We start from the raw sequence: 19,198 nt of genomic DNA, 5'->3' as shown, positions 1-19,198 counted from the left end.
CACCCAGTTAACTAATTTATTTCCATCCTAAATATTTCAGTGTCACCTTAGATTGAACACTAAGCATATAGGAAACACTGCTTGAATACCAAGCACAAAGTAGCTGAACGCAATAACATCCTGCGGAAACTTACTCACAGCACATGGGGTGCAGGCCCAAAATTAGTAAGAACATCAGCCCTAGCCTTGTCATACTCAACTCCTGAGCATTCCAGCCCTGTTTGGCATAGGTCTGCCCATGAAAAGCAAGTGAAAATAGCATTGAATAAAACATGCAGAATAATCACAGGATGTCTTAAACGTACACCTGTTGATAAACTCTAAAAGGACTTTGTCCAACCCTCCCCATGTGCAAAAGGAAGTTGCTGCTAAATGTGAGAGAAATAAGTTTGAAAACTGTGAAGGCCACCCACTACATGGCCACCAGCCTCCTCTCAGTAGACTCAAATCAAGGAAACCTTTATGAGAACTACCACTCCTCTTGGCGTCCAACAGCAAGGGTATCCCTCTGGGCAGCTAAACCACAAAATCCCAAATGGATGCCCCCCCACGAAGGTCTTCCTCCAAGGGCAAATTAAGAATGGGCAACTTGGAAGTCCCTGAACAGATTCAGAAGTGGTGTGGGCAGATCAAAAGACAACCTGGCAAAATGGCACTACTTAAAAGAATCCCACACCTTATGTGACTGTGCAGAAGAACAGACAACTCCGCATCTGTATGCTTGTCCACAATGCCCTGCCTCATGTACAGAGGAAGAATTGTTGGAGGCTACAGACAATGCCACTGCTGTTGCCCGTTTTTGGTCAAAAGATATTTAACCACCTGCGCTCTTTCTATTTTTTATCAGTTTTATACTAACTTATGCAATGCTTTTGATACGAAATAAATAATTTAAAAATACTGCTATTACTATCTATGAAGATTTTTGAATGAGCCTTTTAGTGTACTTTGAGTGACACAAAGATGGCAGTAGAGGTCAAGCAAATCTTTCACTACAAAAATCATATTCAGACAATTATCTGCGTGTAAATGTTAACTAATTTGTGAAGGTGCAAATTTCACTATATACAAGCATGCTGCTACAGCCCTCTAGTGGGATCTTGTGCTTCATTCACAGTCTCTAAAATGAGACATTTCCTGACCAATTAAAAATGAAAACGAAATTAGCATGATGATTTTATAGAATAATTCATTTTTGTAGATATCTACATATTCTATGTTTAAGATTTGATCAGTTCATTGCAGTGTGGCTTATGCCTTAGTTGAGCTGAAAAGGTAGAAATAAGAAATTAATACCTCACTATTCAGAAGGATTGAATGAAGAAACATGGGAAAGTGTTAGAAAGAAAGCATGCAAAGCTACTTTTCAAAAGTTATTAATATGTGTCATGGGTCCAAGGCCCTCAAATTAGTTAACTGCAGTCAACATTAAATTTTAAAAAGTAAATAACAGCTTTCTGATTTTTTGAGATAACAAAATTAGTTACTTTTGCCTTAAAAAATCACAATGCTATAAGCTATTGGACAGTAGTACAAAACATGCTCTCTGTAATTGGGAAAAGGAATTTATCTGTATCTGTTATCTGTAACTAGTTACTTATAAATGCTGAGACTAGAATAATACAAAAAGAGAGATTTCAGGTAGGATTTCAATTTATGTCACCCCTTCTCCAAAAATAATCCAGTCTGATTTCCTTAAAAACAAAGATGGAGAATTCCAGTTCTTGTTGAACTAACACAACTATTGACTATCCTGGCTAAAGCTGATGAGAGCAGCACTCCAACAGCATTTGAAAGGCCATCCATTCCCCACCTCAACTGTAAAGAAAAAGGGAATAGCTCACAATCACATGCTAGAAGTATATTATAAATTAGGCACAACTTATCATTCAGATGTTGCTGAACTCCAACCTCAGCCAGCATGGGAAATGGTCAATGGCAATTATGGTTAAATAATATTGAGTGAACCGCAGATTACAAATCCCTCGTATGTGTGCATGAGCGCGTGTGCGTGTATTGCATAGAATCAATTGAAAAAGATTTTCCTGCACTGTACCTATTTGATTGCAGTTAGGGAACAAAAATAGGTATGAACTATTTTCCATCTACAAAACTCATTAGAAAATATAAAAATAGGATGGTGATGGTGGGAATCTTACTTTCATTCAACATTTCTCATTTTTCAAAAAATAAATATCTCATGATGAATTTAAATAATAATGTAATTAGTAGCAAATTTGTTTATAAGTAACTTAATTTCACTTGAAACGAAGCACAAAAGAAAAGCAATCTAAAATAACCTGGGTTAATTTACACACATGTTAATGCTAGAAATGCCCCATGCTCCCCACTATTTTGGACACTTGAAATTAAGCATAGTGGTGGCAGTCATTTTTAATAGGGGCTTAGTTGTCTTTCGGCAAGCCCCACAGTACTTGCAGAGAGATCACAGGAAGTCTCTATGCAAAATGGCCATTGCTGTTCTGCTTCACCTCAAGTGTGCTGCCCTCTTTGGGTTCCCCGACATTGCCGCTGAACACTTTTTGGTCCAAAAAGATAGGCGAGAAAGGAGGGAAAGAAGGAGGGCTGTCTTTGTTTCTCTTTTCTGGGCAAAGGAGGGGTAATGGGGTGAGAACACTGCTTCCATGCCCCACCATGTCAGGACAGATTTACCTCTGCCTCTGTTAGGGAACCAACCTTCACACTGGGTTACTAATAGAGGTAAGTTGCTTTCCTTGCTCTTCTCCCACTCACTTCTTTCAGGCCACATTTCTCATTCTTTTTCTAACTTGTATCACTTTTCTGATCTGTATTTGTACAGATGTCGACATTTTAATATCAGCAATGCAACCACTCAAATAAACAGACTCTCTCTTTCTGCCAATTTACTTATTTAAAAAAATGATATATGCTCCCAAGTTTTATTTATGGTTTATCCACAGGTCAAAGAAAAATCCATAATTTTGGCCCCCAGGCCTGCTCTTGACTCATAGATGGGGTGGGCATATACATGAGTGATAGCCTTATCCATTTGTGCTAATATAGAACATTCTGCCAAAAAAGCATACGCTGATTGAAATTTGATATTGTAGTTCACAGCTCATAAACCATCACCATCCCTATACAAATTACACTTGTTATAAATTTATAATGCTATTCATACAAAAACATTACATTTTAATAGTCTGAAGGAATGACAGCAATGGGTGCATGTATAAATGTTTAACTAGCATGTCCTTCATAATTCAAAAATGTTTAGGCTTCATCTTTGAAAATGTGAATTGCAACATTGACTAAACCTAAAAAAGTCAATTACTGTGAAATACACTGAAAGCACAACCCAATTTCCAGTGCTATTTTTAAACATCCCTTGCAAATCATAGTTTCACAATAGATGTCTTTTCAAATCATGAATTCATAGAGCACTAGACAGTTATATGTTGCTCTTTCCTTCTTTTTTATTTTCTACTGCTTTCCATTATAGTCATACAGTATATGGCAAAGTGGTGGTCCTCTTCTGTAAGCATAATCAAGTTTTCAGTAGGTACCAGTGGAATGCTGAGATACACACATGCAAATCTTGAACTGCCATCCAATGAGAACTCGAGAATAGAACATAATCTTTAAAGCCTTCTTCTTTGAAAATACAATCTTTCATTTTTAGAAACATACTTGTGTTTTCACCACCTTTGGATTACCATATACTGTATACTTGAACTACTTACTATATATAATTATCGTCATTCCATCTCAGAAAGTATATTACAGAGCACGAAAAGATACAAAGAAGGCAGCCAAATTATCAAAGTTCTGGAGGCAGTCATAGGTTGGAAGCATCCTTTTCACTTCCTTTTGGCTAGCCAGAAAGATTTTTCATCTGCCATGATATATTTTCTTAACTATTTTTCTCCTCTCACCTCTTATTGTTTCTATAAAGTGGAAGTTGGAAACATGGGCACATAACACCCATTATTGGGAACTTTCCTAACTGATTGTCTCCTACTTCCCATTTAGACATATGGAGTATAGAACAATTATATTCTAATCAACTGGAAAACAACAAGAGGACTAATAGTCTCAATAAATAAACGTTCAAAATGTCTGCTTCAGAAATTATGTTTGAACAAGTAGGGGTGATCTGGTACATCTTACACATGAATTTGCCATAAAGAAATTACAAAAGGTTCCTTTGTTGTTATGATATACCTTCCAGTAGGCATTAATTATAATGATCACATCCTAGGGTTTAATGGCAAGATTTGTTCATAGGAGGTTTGTCATTATTTCCTCTTAGACAAAGGATGACATTCTCAAGATCAACCGGAAGACTCCTATAGACATTGAAACTGAAGCTTCTCCCAGTATAGCTTAAGGCTGTAGATATTTTACTAGGTATTAATAAATAATCAAGTTCTGAATAATTATTGTGTGCCATTGTAAAATTTGTGCCTGGGGTGCACCTTTAGGAACAATCTAACCAGGTATATGGAAGCAATATAGGTAGTTGGACAAACGTGCCAACCTTTCTTGCTGCCGATACAGAGAACATTCATTTGATCCCTAGAACACAATGCCTAAAAAGTGATGAATTCCATTCCTTTTTCTTCAGGTACTTGTAATAGAGAGCTATATGTTATAAAAGAGCTTATTAAAGTAAAGGCTTAAGGTTGCTAAGCAACTCTATAATGGTAAAGTCTTCTATAGCACGTCATTAAAATATGTTCATAACTATTGCACAAAAAGCCTGGATGACGACAACAACAAAGAGATAGATTTTAGAGATATTAATACGGATATTGATATTAATACCAATACCATCCTTTGCCCCCAAACGTTTTGTCTTGCATCTTATTTGAATAAGTATAAATGTATCTTAATTTTGATTTAATTTTCATTCTGAAGCATCTTTTTTAAGAATATAGATGAAACACAAACAATTTCACAGGGGCTTTCAACTACCCTGATTGCTAGGAGACTAACTCTGCTAAGCATCGGTTATCCTAAAATTTCCTGATGTTCCTTCCAGATAATTTCCTATTAAAAAAACACAGGAAGGAACAAGGGGGTAGGCAATCCAACAACAAAAACAACAACAACAACTTTATTTTTGTAACCTGCCACCATCTCCCTGAAGGAACTCGGGACAGTTTACATGGGGACAAAGCCCAGTCAAACAGAGTTAAAATATACACAATAAAATACATACACAACATCATAAAAACATAATTCATCATACAGCAACCAGTAACTGAGCATAGTGGACATTTCAAAACTAAGGGGAGATGCAAAGGCTTGTGCAATACAACTGCAAGGACAAGGCTGGTAGAGAAATGCAAGAGCTAGATAATAAGTTTGGGCTATAAGGGCCAAGTTGAATTAGTGGGAGGGACAACACTAAAGTCCTACACTTCATGCTAACCAATAAGTAACAGTGATTTCGCTATGGAACAAATTGCCTAGATCTCCTTCAGCACCTTCAAAAAGAGGCTGCTTTTTCTGGAGATCATCACTGGGTACAGGTTTGAACGTAATGGCTCATGAGGCCCCTTCCAACTCTACGTTTCTAGGTCAATGACAGGATCTTTTGAGATCTCTTCAAAACTTAAATGGTGTCACAAGGCAGATATCAAATCAAATCATTTATTTAGGTCATAGACCAGCACTGAAATAAAAGCCACAGTTTCATATGAACTTGGAATGTTTAGTACATTTAAAATGTAAATATAAATACTGAAGCACAATAAGGGTGAGGGAGCGGAAGGGGAAACAGGGTAAAAACATACAATGCACAGGTCTATCAGCAAATTTTAGAATCAAGGAAGATGATTACTGGATACACAGTTAACTTTTGAGACCAGTCATTGCCTGACGGATTTCATATGCTGCTGCACAAATCTTTGCAACATTGTAGGTTGTAGCTGAACTAGTATCTACAATTAACAGGGAGGTATAAAATTGTCTTGAATGGCCCGGGTGCTTTTATATCAGAGGTAAGATAAGCCTGGCATGAATATCCCTGTAGAACGGGCACTAGAGGAGCACATGTTCTATGGTTTCTATATGACCCGAGTCACAGGGGCAGAATCTCTCTGGGAAAGGGATCTTCCGGTAGCGGCCTTCGAGTACAGCTGATGGGAGAGCATGGCATCGAGCCAGAGTGAAAGCCCTTTGATGAATAGGAACCTCTAAATTTGTTAAATATGCCATAGGGGAGGCAAAATATCTGCTGTATTCATTGATAAAAAAGGTTGGAACAGAGGCCAGATCTAGTTGGCACTCTGTGTCTGTGATACGTTCTTTAATAAGTTCTTTGGCTTTATTGTAATCCATAGTGAGTAGTAGGCCTGGAGAAAATCCCAATGAGGAGATTTTGGATGTTATCGCTTGCTTCCATGTTCGTTGGAAGTCATCCTCCATGGTTAGTGGGGCAAGACCAAGAGGTGCATGGGATATTATGAGCCAGAGGTTGAGTATGGCCATCCACACCCTGGCCTCCACCCTCAAAAAAGTCACAAGGCAGGTAAAATAGAACAGTGTTACATGCTAGGGAGCTGATGCCCCACTTCTGCCCCACTTCTTTTCCCCAATCTACGACCCCCTGTTCAGCTATCAATAGGGTCATTGTTGAAGAAAAAAAGGCAACATTATCTGTTATTTTCCATGCTGAATTAAACAGCAATTAGAGGAAGAAACTTCTGAATGGGAAAATAGCATAGGATGGGGAAAATTAAGCTCTTACTCCCAAAATGAAGTCTTCAACCAATCTCTGTCCTCCTCCTTTCATATAATCCTTTTAAATGTTTAAAAAGATGACACAATACAAGTCAATTGAACTACATCTAGTTTGGTGCTTTGTTACATACCTCAGGGACATACATTGATAAGGTCCAACAAACTTTATTTTGAAAAGAAAGACTGTGAGGATGTAGTAACTTATAAAGGAGAACTGAATGTTTAGTGACAGAAATACATGCAACATTTTATAAATATTGCAACAGCCCTAACTGCAATCCAACAACTCAGAACTATCCTAAAGCAGTGCTTCTTAAGCAGGACTAGCAATGTCTTTTTTCCAGTGTTCTGGGGACCAGTACCATATTTGTACCCATTGGCTATAATTTTGTCTTTCTTTCCCATAAGTTCTTCAGAGATTAGTAACAGATGGGTTGGTGAAACCACCACTTTGAGTAGCACTGTCCTTAAGCATCGGGCCTATTATGAAGTTTTACGAATGTCTTTGAAATTACATTGCTTTTTACTCTCAACAAAAAGTGTCAACAACAGTTGGACTAGGTAGAGCTATGCTATGTCTATTATGTAAAAAAACAAGATGGGCATGATAGTAAATTTGGGAAATGAGCCAAATTATGCTGGCCTGGTTAACCTTGTTCAAGTATAATATTCCCTTAACTATATGGGAGAGAGAAATTACTCTGCGTAATACTGCTAGTGTCCATTTTGCAATCCGAAATGTGAAAAGAACTAAAAGACACAGAATGACAGGTAGCCTTGAGCAAATAACACATTACAAGAACTCAAAGGCATAGCCAGTGAACCTGCCCAAAAGCCTAGATAATAGCCCTATGAGATTGTATGATTATAAGGATATTATCCAGCAGAAACAACAGGCTTTTGTGGCATCCTAAAACCAAGCATAGAGTCCATAGGCATGAATATAAGAGACCATGAGGATATGAGAGCCCATGAGGTATCAAATGCATCTACTAGAATACCTATCAGAACTCATTCTACAGTGTATCTTGTTAGCCTTCCAAATGCCAAAGGATTCTCCTTCAACACAATAACACGTCAATTCATATGGATTTTATATGGCAGAATTAGACCGAATTCTGAATTAACTGGAAGGGCTGCAGTGAGATTCATATCTGCTATAAACTTGCACAGCCTCGGGTATAAATGTCAGGAAAGGTACTATGGTTCTGTCTGTTTGTTTTGCATCTGCTCTACTATGTATTCAGTCATAACTCCCACATATCCTGCAGAATGCTTACATGTCTGTCTTCATTATAACTGAAATGACAAATTCTGAGAACAGGTATTTTTGTACTAGAAGAACTTTACTGCACTTGATATTGTAGGGGAAGAGCTAATTACCTGAAAATCCAGCTAAAATATCTTCCCAAGAGACATAGAGGTGAGATGTACAATAAGATTTATCACAAGTGTGTATATCACATGATTTGCCATGTATTCCCATCCAATCTACTTTTGAGAAACTAATTTGCTACTTATAGCGGAGAAGTGTGAAAGGAATGAAAAATCATTACATTTCAGTATGGTTCTACTGACAGCCTGAATTTTGTTGTGTGATTTTGTTGATTGTTAATATGTGTCATAACCTCCCTATCATTAGTGCTTTTCCGTTTTTTAATAAGAATCATCAATAACCTGTAGTTCTGCAAGGCAACAAAATTACCAGAGTCAAAAATCAAAGCAATTTTCCTTGCAGAAGAGAGAAAAAAGTCCTCTATGACACAAGTAATAATAACATTTATCTCACACTCTATTTTGCTTTATCACAAATATTCTCTGTCTTGTGCATATGGAATACAAACTAATATGCAGTTCAGTATCCAAAATGAGCAATCTGATTTGCTCAAGCACACATGTGGATCCCTGCACTGGTTGAGGACTGGACCAGATTACCATTGGGATTCCTTCTATCTTCAGAATTACATGATTTAGTTCCTAAGAACAGCACAGGACAAATCTGATCCATCTTCCACCGTCCATCTGATGATGGGTATCATTTTCACTCTTCTTTCCCAGGCTAAACCTATCCAACTATCTCACAACAATTCCTCCCAAGGGTTCTTTTCTAGGCCCTTCACTATCATACTCACATTCTTCTGGGCACGGTCCAATTTGCTAATCTCTTTCAAACATTTGTGTGGCACAAAACTTCATATAGTGGTCTAGCTGGGGTCTTACCAAAGGAGAAAGTGATATTATTGGCTTCCTTGACATCAGATACTTCTTGAGGGTAATAGAAAATTGCATTAACTGTTTCTGTTTCAATTGTTTACCACTCCATTGCACTATTGTCTACTTTTTACCTTGGGGTCTATGAAGGTCCTCAGATTCTTTTCATACTTACTATGGCTAAAGGAACTGTCAGTCATCCTTTGATATCGACAAAAATATACTGTTGTGCATATTAAGCTATTTACTATTTTTATTAATTATCTTTTTATTTATGATTAATTTCATTAGAAAGCAAATAAAAAAGCCACCCATAGGAAAACGTTAAGCTGCCTTAGTATTAAATAGGATTATACTTGCATAAGCAGAGAAATCATCGCCTTCAAGTTCACCTCCCAAAGGTTATCTAATTTCCATATTGCAGTATGCAAATTAAGCAATAGGTATATTTCATAAAATTCTGGAAACTAGTTAACTTACCAGTCTCTTAATAACTCTCAGCAAAAGTTTCTGATCTTTCACTTCGGTTTTCGACTGCAGTACTTCAGTGAAGCTGTCCATGTTTTCTGGAGACATACTATCCATGTTGTCCCCACCATACAGTTGAACTAACAGTGATAAACACTGTGATGCATTTTCATATATTTCAGTGTCTTCACTGGGAAGCTAAAAATAAAATAATAAACATAGTCCTTAACATCGCAGAATTCAGTGTGATGGCTTTTTGGATTTAGTAACAGACACTTTACTTAATTTCATTGGATGCTTGATCTCATTTTCTCTTGGTAAAAATAGACAATACATATTGTAAAGGTTATAGAGAGAGGTTCTGTCAAATGGTGAAATAAGTGTTTTTGTCAACTACGTATTTTGCATGTAGCACAAACTGTATTATGACTTGCTCACTGGCAAACAAACAGAGGGTTAACATATAAATAGTAAGGTTCTAAATAAAGCACAAATGATGCACCAGTCTTCTGAGTACTGGCATGAATGACTGTCAGGAAATGACTGTCTTGAGTTCCACAATAGAAGAAAGATGGAATATATATGTTAATTAGTGTACTTGAGACACTAACAGACATCGTACTATGCTGGTTTGGATGATGGACTATGATTGTGGCAATACCTCCACTCAGCCCTCGAAATTCACTGGGTGACGTTGGGCAAATCATACTCTCCCAGCCTCAGACAAAGGCAAAAAGCAAACTCCTCCTTAAGAAAACCCTATGATAAGTTCACTATATGCTCACCATAAATCAAAAATAACTTGAAGCCTGTTGACTAAAACAGAAGAAGTTGGCACATTACTATCCCCTACTGGACTCTGAAGGAAGAAAGAGACTTAAGAAAAATCTAATGAGGAAAAAAGATAAAAACTCCTTCCCCAACTTCAAATAAAAATTAAACATCCCCTCTGAGACTTCATCTATACAACTGTATAATTCAGTGTGGGAATTGCATTAGGCTGGTGCGCCCATACAATGCACATAGGCTAATGCAACTTAACTTGGGATAAGATAAGACATTTAATGTGACTAGACCCAGAGTTTTAAAAAAATCCACTGGAGAAGGTTCAAATCCTGCAGCAGGATTCTGACCTTCCCCTGTGTTGGGACAGGGGGCAACCGTCCTGGATCCCTATATCCCCCACAGCCATATCAAACTACCTCAGGTTCAAGCAGCCTGTGGAGGTAGGATGGCAATCCTTTCTTGTCCTCCAGCATCCATATCCCCCTGAAAAAAAAATAGTTATATGTATTGTCGAAGGCTTTCATGGCCGGAATCACTGGGTTACTTTTAAAGAAGTCTACTTATTTTTGTGTCTGGAGAGCATGATTTAAAGGGAAATACATTTTAAGGGAGAGTAGATGTTTTTTGGGCAACTAAAAAGAACACTTCTGAAACTCTGCTCTCTCTCTCTCTCTCTCTCTCTCTATATATATATATATATATATATATATAGTGCATTGGCGTATCTTTGTCCCTAACAGTTCAAAGACATACCTAGGTACATCCTTTTAACAGCTGAGAAAACCAATTGCCTTGTATGAATGCCATTTTCCCAAAAGGTTATGACTCTAACAGGTCATGCTTTTTACCAAGAGGTTATCGCATCATTTTTCAAAAGGTTATGATTTCTAACAAGGTAATGCCTTTCCAAAGCTCATAAAATCTCCAAAAGGTTATAGAGATTTCCATTTTCTAAAAGAACCAGCTTTGGCACAGCTGGTATGTCGGGCTAATGTTTCATCACCAAGGCAACTCAGAACATCCTTGTGGGGCCTTAATGTGACTCAGAACTGGCATTTTTTTTGCTGGTTCAGATTCGCCTTATGTGGCTAGGAAAAGATAGAATGGTTCTACTATTCCAAAGCATATTTTCCACAGACTACATTCCACAGAGGATGACTTGCAATCATGAAGACTTTGAAAGTAACCTTTACTCAACAAAAGACAAGCTTATGGAATGGCAAATGCACTTGACTTCAGAAACATATAAATGCAAGATTATATTTGTCTAAAGAACCATTATTGTGAACATGTAGACATCTCATGCCTTGGTTAAACCACACCTGGAATATTGCGTACAATTCTGGGCACCACAATTGAAGACAGATATTGACAAGCTGAAATGTGTCCAGAGGAAGGCAACTAAAATGATCAAGGGTCTGGAGAACAAGCCCTATGAGGAGCGGCTTAAAGAGCTGGGCATGTTTAGCCTGAAGAAGAGAAGGCTGAGAAGAGACATGATAGCCATGTATAAATATGTGAGAGGAAGTCATAGGGAGGAGGGAGCAAGCTTGTTTTTTGCTGCCCTGGAGACTAGGAAGAATGATGATGATGATGATGAAGAAGAAGAAGAAGAAGAAGAAGAAGAAGAAGAAGAAGAACAACAACAACAACAACAACAACAACAACTACAACTTTATTTTTCTACCCCGCCTCCATCTCCCTGAAGGGACTCGGGGTGGCTTACATGGGGCCAAGCCCAGAGAACATACAATTAAAAGCAGAGCAATAACAAAATGCAATTTAAAAGCATAAAACAAACATAACAATAATAGACAAGCATCAAGCCACAAAAGAACTAAGGGAGGGGGAGGCCAAAATACGGCCTGATTAAAGAGTAATTGGTTCAACAAGGTGGATGAAAATGTATAATAGCATAGGAAATACCATTAAAACAGAGCAATCCAACAGGATCAGAAATAATTCAGTTTGACTTATAAAATCTGAATAGTAGTGTAATATTGGAAATTCAGGTTGAGTGATAATTAGGTTGCGATACCGGTCGTATGTCATGGGGTCGTCAGTGAAATGCACAACGAAATATCCATGTTTTTAATTCCTTACGGAATGTGGCTAGGGAGGGCGCCAGCCTGATCTCCTTGGGGAGGGAGTTCCAGAGACGAGGGGCCACTACCGAGAATGCCCTTTCCCTCGTCCTCACCAATCACGCCTGAGACGGGGGCAGGAGCGAGAGAAGGGCATCCCCGGACAATCTTAAGGATCGCGTGGGCTCATAGGGGAGGAGGCAGTCGCACAGATAGGCAGGTCCTGTACCATTTAGAGCTTTATAGGTAACACCCTGCATCTTGAATTGGGACCGGAAACTTATCGGCAGCCAGTGGAGCTGTTTAAACAGGGGGGTTGACAGCTCCCTGTAACTTGCTCCAGTTAGCACCCTGGCCGCCAACCTTTGCACCAGCTGTAGTTTCCGAACCGTCTTCAAGGGTACGTCTTCTACGTACAGAGCATTACAGTAGTCCAATCTTGAGGTAACTAAGGCGTGGACCACCATGGTCAAATCAGACTTCTCAAGGTAAGGTCGCAGCTGGCGCACAATGGATTCAAACTACAAGAAAGGAGATTCCATCTGAACATTAGGAAGAACTTCCTGATTGTGAGAGTCATTCAGCAGTGGAACTCTCTGCTCCAGAGTGTGGTGGAGGCTCCTTCTTTGGAAGCTTTTAAACAGAGGCTGGATGGCCATCTGTTGGGGGTGCTTTGAATGCAATTTTCCCGCTTCTTGGCAGGGTGTTGGACTGAATGGCCCATGAGGTCTCTTCAAACTCTATGATTCATGGAGAAATCCCGCAGCAGCATAATACAGCATTGATTAAGACAATATTATGCTATTGTCATATTTATGTAGTTTCAGGTGAATAACAGCATTTTGTCTTGGCCTCGCTAGCACAGCATTGAAGAACTGCAAGAAATGTATACGATGATTTTTGCTAAATAGCAGATTTAACACCAGCAGAGTTGCTAGAACATCTAATACCCAGAGGGAAGCCTATTTCAGCACATTAATGAGATTGCACACAAAGAGGGCTTATTATGACAAGAGATAGGTGTTCGTTATGTAAGAGATATGATAACAGAACAAGCTGAAATGGATGGGATGCTGAGAGTTATAAGCAAGATCAAATATTAAGAAAAATGTAAAATCAAACTTCATTAGTCGTGTAACCTGTGATTTTTATTACATTACTACTTGAATAATACATGTCCATATCTGTATTGTTCTGTCCTACCATGGGATTTTTGATTCATGTCAAGTATGCACTGCATGCTAAAAGCATATGCATTATCTTGACTTGTACACTGACTCCACATGTCAGCTGCTTAGAGAAAGAAAGGTAAATGAAATAATTTTGAAGTTAATGAATATATTCTATATAGGGTAGCACATTCTGAACTTTATCCATGTGTCAAGAAACCCAAAGGCCACTGGGTGGCTATATCCCTTACTTTACAACAGGGGTCCCCAAACTAAGGTCCGGGGGCTGGATACGGCCCTCCAATGTCATTTACCTGGCCCTCGCTCAGGGTCAACCTAAGTCTAAAACGACTTGAAAGCACACAACAACAACATCAACAATATTCCTATCTTATCAGCCAAAAGCAGGCCCATACTTCCCATTGAAATACTAATAAGTTTATATTTGTTAAAATTGTTCTTCATTTTAATTATTTGTTTTTAAGTGGTTTTTCTTTGCACTACAAATAAGATATGTGCAGTGTGCATAGGCATTCATTCTTTTCTTTTTTTCAAATTATAATCCAGCCCTCCAATAGTTTGAGAGACTGTGACCTGGCCCTCTATTTAAGAAATTTGAGGACCCCTGCTTTACAATGAGAGCATATCAGAACAAGAGAGAAACTAGACTGAGTCCAGAAGCAGAAGCTGTAGGGTTTTGCTTTGTATTTTGTTATTATTGTTGTATGCCACCAAGTCATCCAAATCTATGGAAACACTAAGACAACTTTCTCATAGGAGTTTCTAAAAAAAAATGTGTTCAGACAGGAATGCCATTGTCTTACTTCTGAGTGTGACTTGCTCATGGTAACCCAGTGGGTTTTCCACTGCCAAATGAGGGTTCAAACCCTGATCTCCCACAATTCTAATTCAACACCCAAAGCACACTGCCTCTCCCTTTCAGAATTAGTACCTAGTAGAACTAAGATAAATCTAGTCCCCCATCTCACCCTTTTGCTGTTGTTTACTTTCAAGTTGTTTCCTATCTCATCACACATTTTTTTGACAATTGGCTTCAGAGGGATTTTTTTTGTCGTGTCAGGAGCGACTTGAGAAATTGCAAGTCGCTTCTGGTGTGACAGAATTGGCCGTCTGCAAGGACGTTGCCCAGGGGACGCCCAGAGGGTGTTCCTTTGGCACTGCTATTGCCACCTGAGAGGCACCTCTGTGGGCAAAAGAGCAACTTGCTCAAAGTCAACTGATGGATTTATATGGCTGGGAAGGGATTCAAACCCTGTTTCCAGAATCTCCAGAGTACTAATCCATTACCCAGTTACACCACACTGCCCCTTCTCCCCCTTTATCTCATTTCATATTGACATTACCGCTGCTTTTTAGTCTACAGGCAGTAGTCAAGTTACAAACAAGATAGGCTCTGTAGGTTTGTTCTAAAGTTGAATTTGATTGTAACTTGAAACAGGTTAAGAAGATTTCACCTCACTTTATGCCGCTGCAATAATTGGATTTTGAAAAAAATGGCTTGCTGTGGAAACAAGGATTGGTATTTATTTATCGTGTCAGAAGGGAATTGGGTGTACAGTTATAATGTATTTTTAAAACATAAAGTTAAAAACTGGGCATTATATTAGATTTCCTTTGACCAGTAGCTGGCCACTTGGAGTGCCTCTGGTGTTGCTGTGAGAAGATCCTCCATTGTGGATGTGGCAGGGCTCTGGCTGCATTGTAGTAAGTAGTCTGTGGTTTGCTCTTCTCCACACTCGCATGTCATGGTCTCCACTTTGTGGCCCCATTTCTTAAGGTTAGCGCTGCATCTCGTGGTCCCAGAGAGCAATCTATCCTGCACCCTCCAAGCCTCCCAGTCGTCTGTGTGCCCGGGAGGAGTTTCTCATCCAGTATCAACCATGGATTGAGGTTTTGGGTTTTAGCCTGCCACTTCTGGACTCTCGCTTGCTGAGGTGTTCCTGTGAGTACCTTGTAGATCTTAGAAAGCTGTTTCTTGATTTAGGGCGTTAGCATGCTGTCTGATATCCAAACAGAGGATAGGCTGGAGAGGTCATTGCCTTGGTCCTTTCATTATTGGCTGCTACTTCCCAATGGCTGTCAGGTGATTCAACACCAGCTAAGCAGTATAATTCTTCCAGTGGTACAGGGCACAGACACCCTGCGATAATGCGGCATGTCTCATTAAGAGCCACATCCACTATTTTAACACTGGGCAAGGATTGGTAAGAAAGCTTCAGTTCAGACACCTTTTCCCCATGATAACTCTTTCAGGACTGAATTTCTTTTTCTATAGGTAATTATTTTCATTTCTTGTTGTCTCACCCTCGTTCTTAATTATGAGCTGTTTGTAAGTCGATGTTTGTAACTCGGGGACTGCCTGGACTTTCTAGCCTTCAGCAATCTGCTTAACTTTCTAGCTTCCTATTTCCTAGAATATTATCCATTTCTCAGGTTACATAGCATTCCTCTTTGTATTCCCTTTCCTGAACAACATGCAGTATTTTCAATTCTTGTATTAAGTTTTGCCAATCTATACTTCTTGTTCAATTAATAGATTCATACAAGAAAAGATAAAAACTGAAAAGTGGATAACATTCACTAAAATTGACATCTATAAATAATACACAGTATTGACTTATACGGAATTGAATGATGTAAATATTAACAAAATGAATGTTTTGTTTAGGAACATTTATCAAACCTTTATAGTATTTGAAAGAACACTATATTGCACAAAAATAGCAGAAATCTGCTTTAATAGTTACAATAGTTTTATTAAACAATTCAGTAATCACTTTTTAAGTTATTTAAAGTTAACTCTAGCAAAACCTAGAAGTAAATTTTACACTGGATGATTAAACTTAACGATATAGAGATGCATTTTTATAGCTAAAGTTAGTTTTGGCTATTTTTCTCTAAAATATTTCAAGAACAGCAATCTTGCATTATTTAACAGACTGAATTTGACTAAGGGGTGAGAAAATATTATGCTTGCTTTCAAATTCGTCTGTTGTCTCGACTGAAGACAAAAATGGAAATCTGTCTCTTCTCACAAATTTATGTTCCGGAAACCACATGTTTTTGTGCTTCTGATTGGCACCTCCCATTGGAGCATACAAAAAACAATTTTGCTTCTTCAGTGGGAGGAGTTATCCAATAACCCCATACAGCTAGGTGAGCAATTAAAGATCCTCAACCCTTGAGTCATCTCAAAGAGACATCAAAACTCTGCCAAGTTGTGTGAAACTAATAATAGCAATTATAGGGAATAAAAAGATGCAAATGTTGAGAAAATATTAGGAAGAGAGAGGACTATGATCTTGGGAATCTCTTCTGAGCATTTGTGAAATTAATAGTGGCAAAAGCTGTGATCCGCTACATTAAATTCAAGTAGAATAACCTTGGAAGTGTGGAGTTGTCTTTGTAAAGCTCACAGAACACAAATTCACATGCAGAATCATTTTTTTTTGTTTTCTCAGGAGTTCCAAAGAGTTTCCTTTGGGATGTCAGAGAGCAATTACATGGACAAAGCATATTTTTGAAGAATAAAATTCTTAAAATAGTGGTCACTTATTGCTGTGACAAGGAGGAACAAGAAGAGCAAGAGGGAACCTTTTGCTTAGACTCATATTCCTTTCAGTGTTTGTTCTGGGCTTGTGCCAATAGTTGTTTGTTTTTCTTTCTTTTTTCTCCCACTAATCCTTTTTTATGAAATGAAGAGATAGAGTTCTGCTTCTCCTTGCTGGCAAGTTCTGATGAACATGTCGAACTATGAGACCTTGGACACAGAAGGTAGACTGGCCTGAAGTCATTCTTGGTTGGTTGGCGAACAAAAAAGATCTGTGACTCCAGATCTCTGGTTGGAGCTCAGTTTAAGAGGATCGTACTTCGGTTTAACCTGCACTTGGGGTCTCTGATTCATTTTGGGCCAACTTGTGCACTTTCATGCCATGACATGTCTCAGTGTGGAAAGAACAAAATCAGTGTGGAGAACAAAATCATTTTCCTTTCTGAAAATGAAAATGGAAACCCCCAAAACGCTGTAACTCAGGATGTGGGACAGAAATGTATTTCTTTCAGCAAAGGTGGATCCTTGATTCATCAGACTTCTTTTTCTAATTTATCCTAGAATTATCAGAGAAGGCAATTCCCCATCACTGAACTCAAGAGAACAGAGGCAGCCAATACTGACATACGATTCCATTCATAGCTGGTCAGATTCTGTAAACTGAACATATGCATGTGTGTATTATCTTTTTGCCCTTTGCTTCAGGCAGTAAGGCATTTGGTCTGGAAGACAATAGGTACTGCTAAAAAATTGTTCAGGCACTGAGATGGTGAATTAATACTATGCAGTTCCTTTGCTGGTAACTTAGGATAAGTATTTTTTAAAAAATGATAACATTTGATTTTTTTTGTCACATTATAATGAAATCTGAATCTTTGGGATATGCAGGGTAAAATCTAAATAAACAATATTACAAAGAAGGAAGTATTTACCAGCTGAATAAGCAAGCTGATTAGATCTGTCAAGGGTTTATTGATAAGCAGGAGGTCTTCAGCAGTTTGGGTATCCCCTCCAGTGCCAGATTTCTGAGCCTTAATGAGAAAAATATAATAAAAAAACAGTCTTGGGAAGCAAATACAGAGACTATCATTGTGTTAATCTATATAAACAGGATTATACTCCTTTGCAGGTATTACAAGTATAGTTTTTAAATACTACAATTACTTTGATAATTTTAATTTTTGATTAGCATTTTCATGGGAGAATCAAGCTAAGGAAAACAAATTAATAAAGAAAACACAATTAAACATGTACTGCTTTAACCCCACATCTGGAACTCAGAACAACATAGACCACTCCATCTGGTCTACATCTGCCCTCATTTAATACCAGCATTTGGATGTGACATTATTATACTTTCACCATAATATTTATTTATTAAAGTTTGAAGGGGCAACTGAAAACTAAGATATAAAAACAATTGTTACTCAGAAGACGTTGTCAATATGTCAGTGTGATGAGTAGAAATGCAGGGTTATATCAGGAACACTTTAAATAGTCACATGTTTACTGCACACACTGCCTAAACTATATTTTAGTGTATTATAATCTTGGCACTTCCTGAAGATACATCCAAAATGTAGGGATTCAAATCTCTCTGGAGATTTTTATATCTGAAAAGCAGTATAGAAATGGGTTGTTGTAGGTTTTTTCGGGTTATATAATAATAATTGTTATTATTATTATTATTATTATTATTATTATTATTATTATTATTATTATTTATACCCCGCCACCATCTCCCCGATGGGGACTCAGAGCAGCTTACATGGGGCCAAGCCCGAACAAGAATTACAATATAACAATACAAATTGCAAATTGCAATAAAATAAGCAAAATAACATTAAAATAAAACATCAAAGCATATAAAACAATATACACAGACCATAGGAACTAAACATAATAACAAAATGACAGAGGACGGGTTGCATGTACATAAAATGATTTTTAAAGCCCCGGGTGAGATAAGGGGGCAGAACTAATTGTAAGGGAGAACTCATAGAGAGATAGGAAAATAAGCAAATCTTCGTACATAGGGGGGGAGTCCTGGGACAAGAAAGTTGAGGGAGCACTAGCATAAAATTATGTGGCTACTCTCTGAAAGCACAACGGCAGAGCCAGGTCTTGAGACTCTTTTTAAAAGTTTCCAAAGTAGGGGCTTTCCTGGTCTCTCCAGG

The 19,198-nt window shown here is 38.1% G+C and overlaps 1 protein-coding gene across 1 annotated transcript in view; it reads right to left on the bottom strand.

Annotated features, from left to right (window-relative positions):
- ULK4 (unc-51 like kinase 4) overlaps positions 1–19,198 on the bottom strand; it is a 200,916-nt gene that overhangs the window by 56,758 nt on the left and 124,960 nt on the right. The window contains exons 34-35 of the mRNA XM_060781768.2: positions 17,954–18,052; positions 9,424–9,609 (exon numbers count right to left, since the gene is read on the bottom strand). Coding sequence (XP_060637751.2) covers positions 9,424–9,609; positions 17,954–18,052 — 285 coding nt within the window. The remainder of the gene's footprint in view (positions 1–9,423; positions 9,610–17,953; positions 18,053–19,198) is intronic.

The sequence above is a fragment of the Anolis sagrei genome, chromosome 6 (assembly GCF_037176765.1).
Source record: "Anolis sagrei isolate rAnoSag1 chromosome 6, rAnoSag1.mat, whole genome shotgun sequence".
Classification (NCBI taxonomy): domain Eukaryota; kingdom Metazoa; phylum Chordata; class Lepidosauria; order Squamata; family Dactyloidae; genus Anolis; species Anolis sagrei.
Note: the sequence above shows the minus strand (reverse complement) of the source record. Positions and strands in the feature narration are given on the sequence as shown.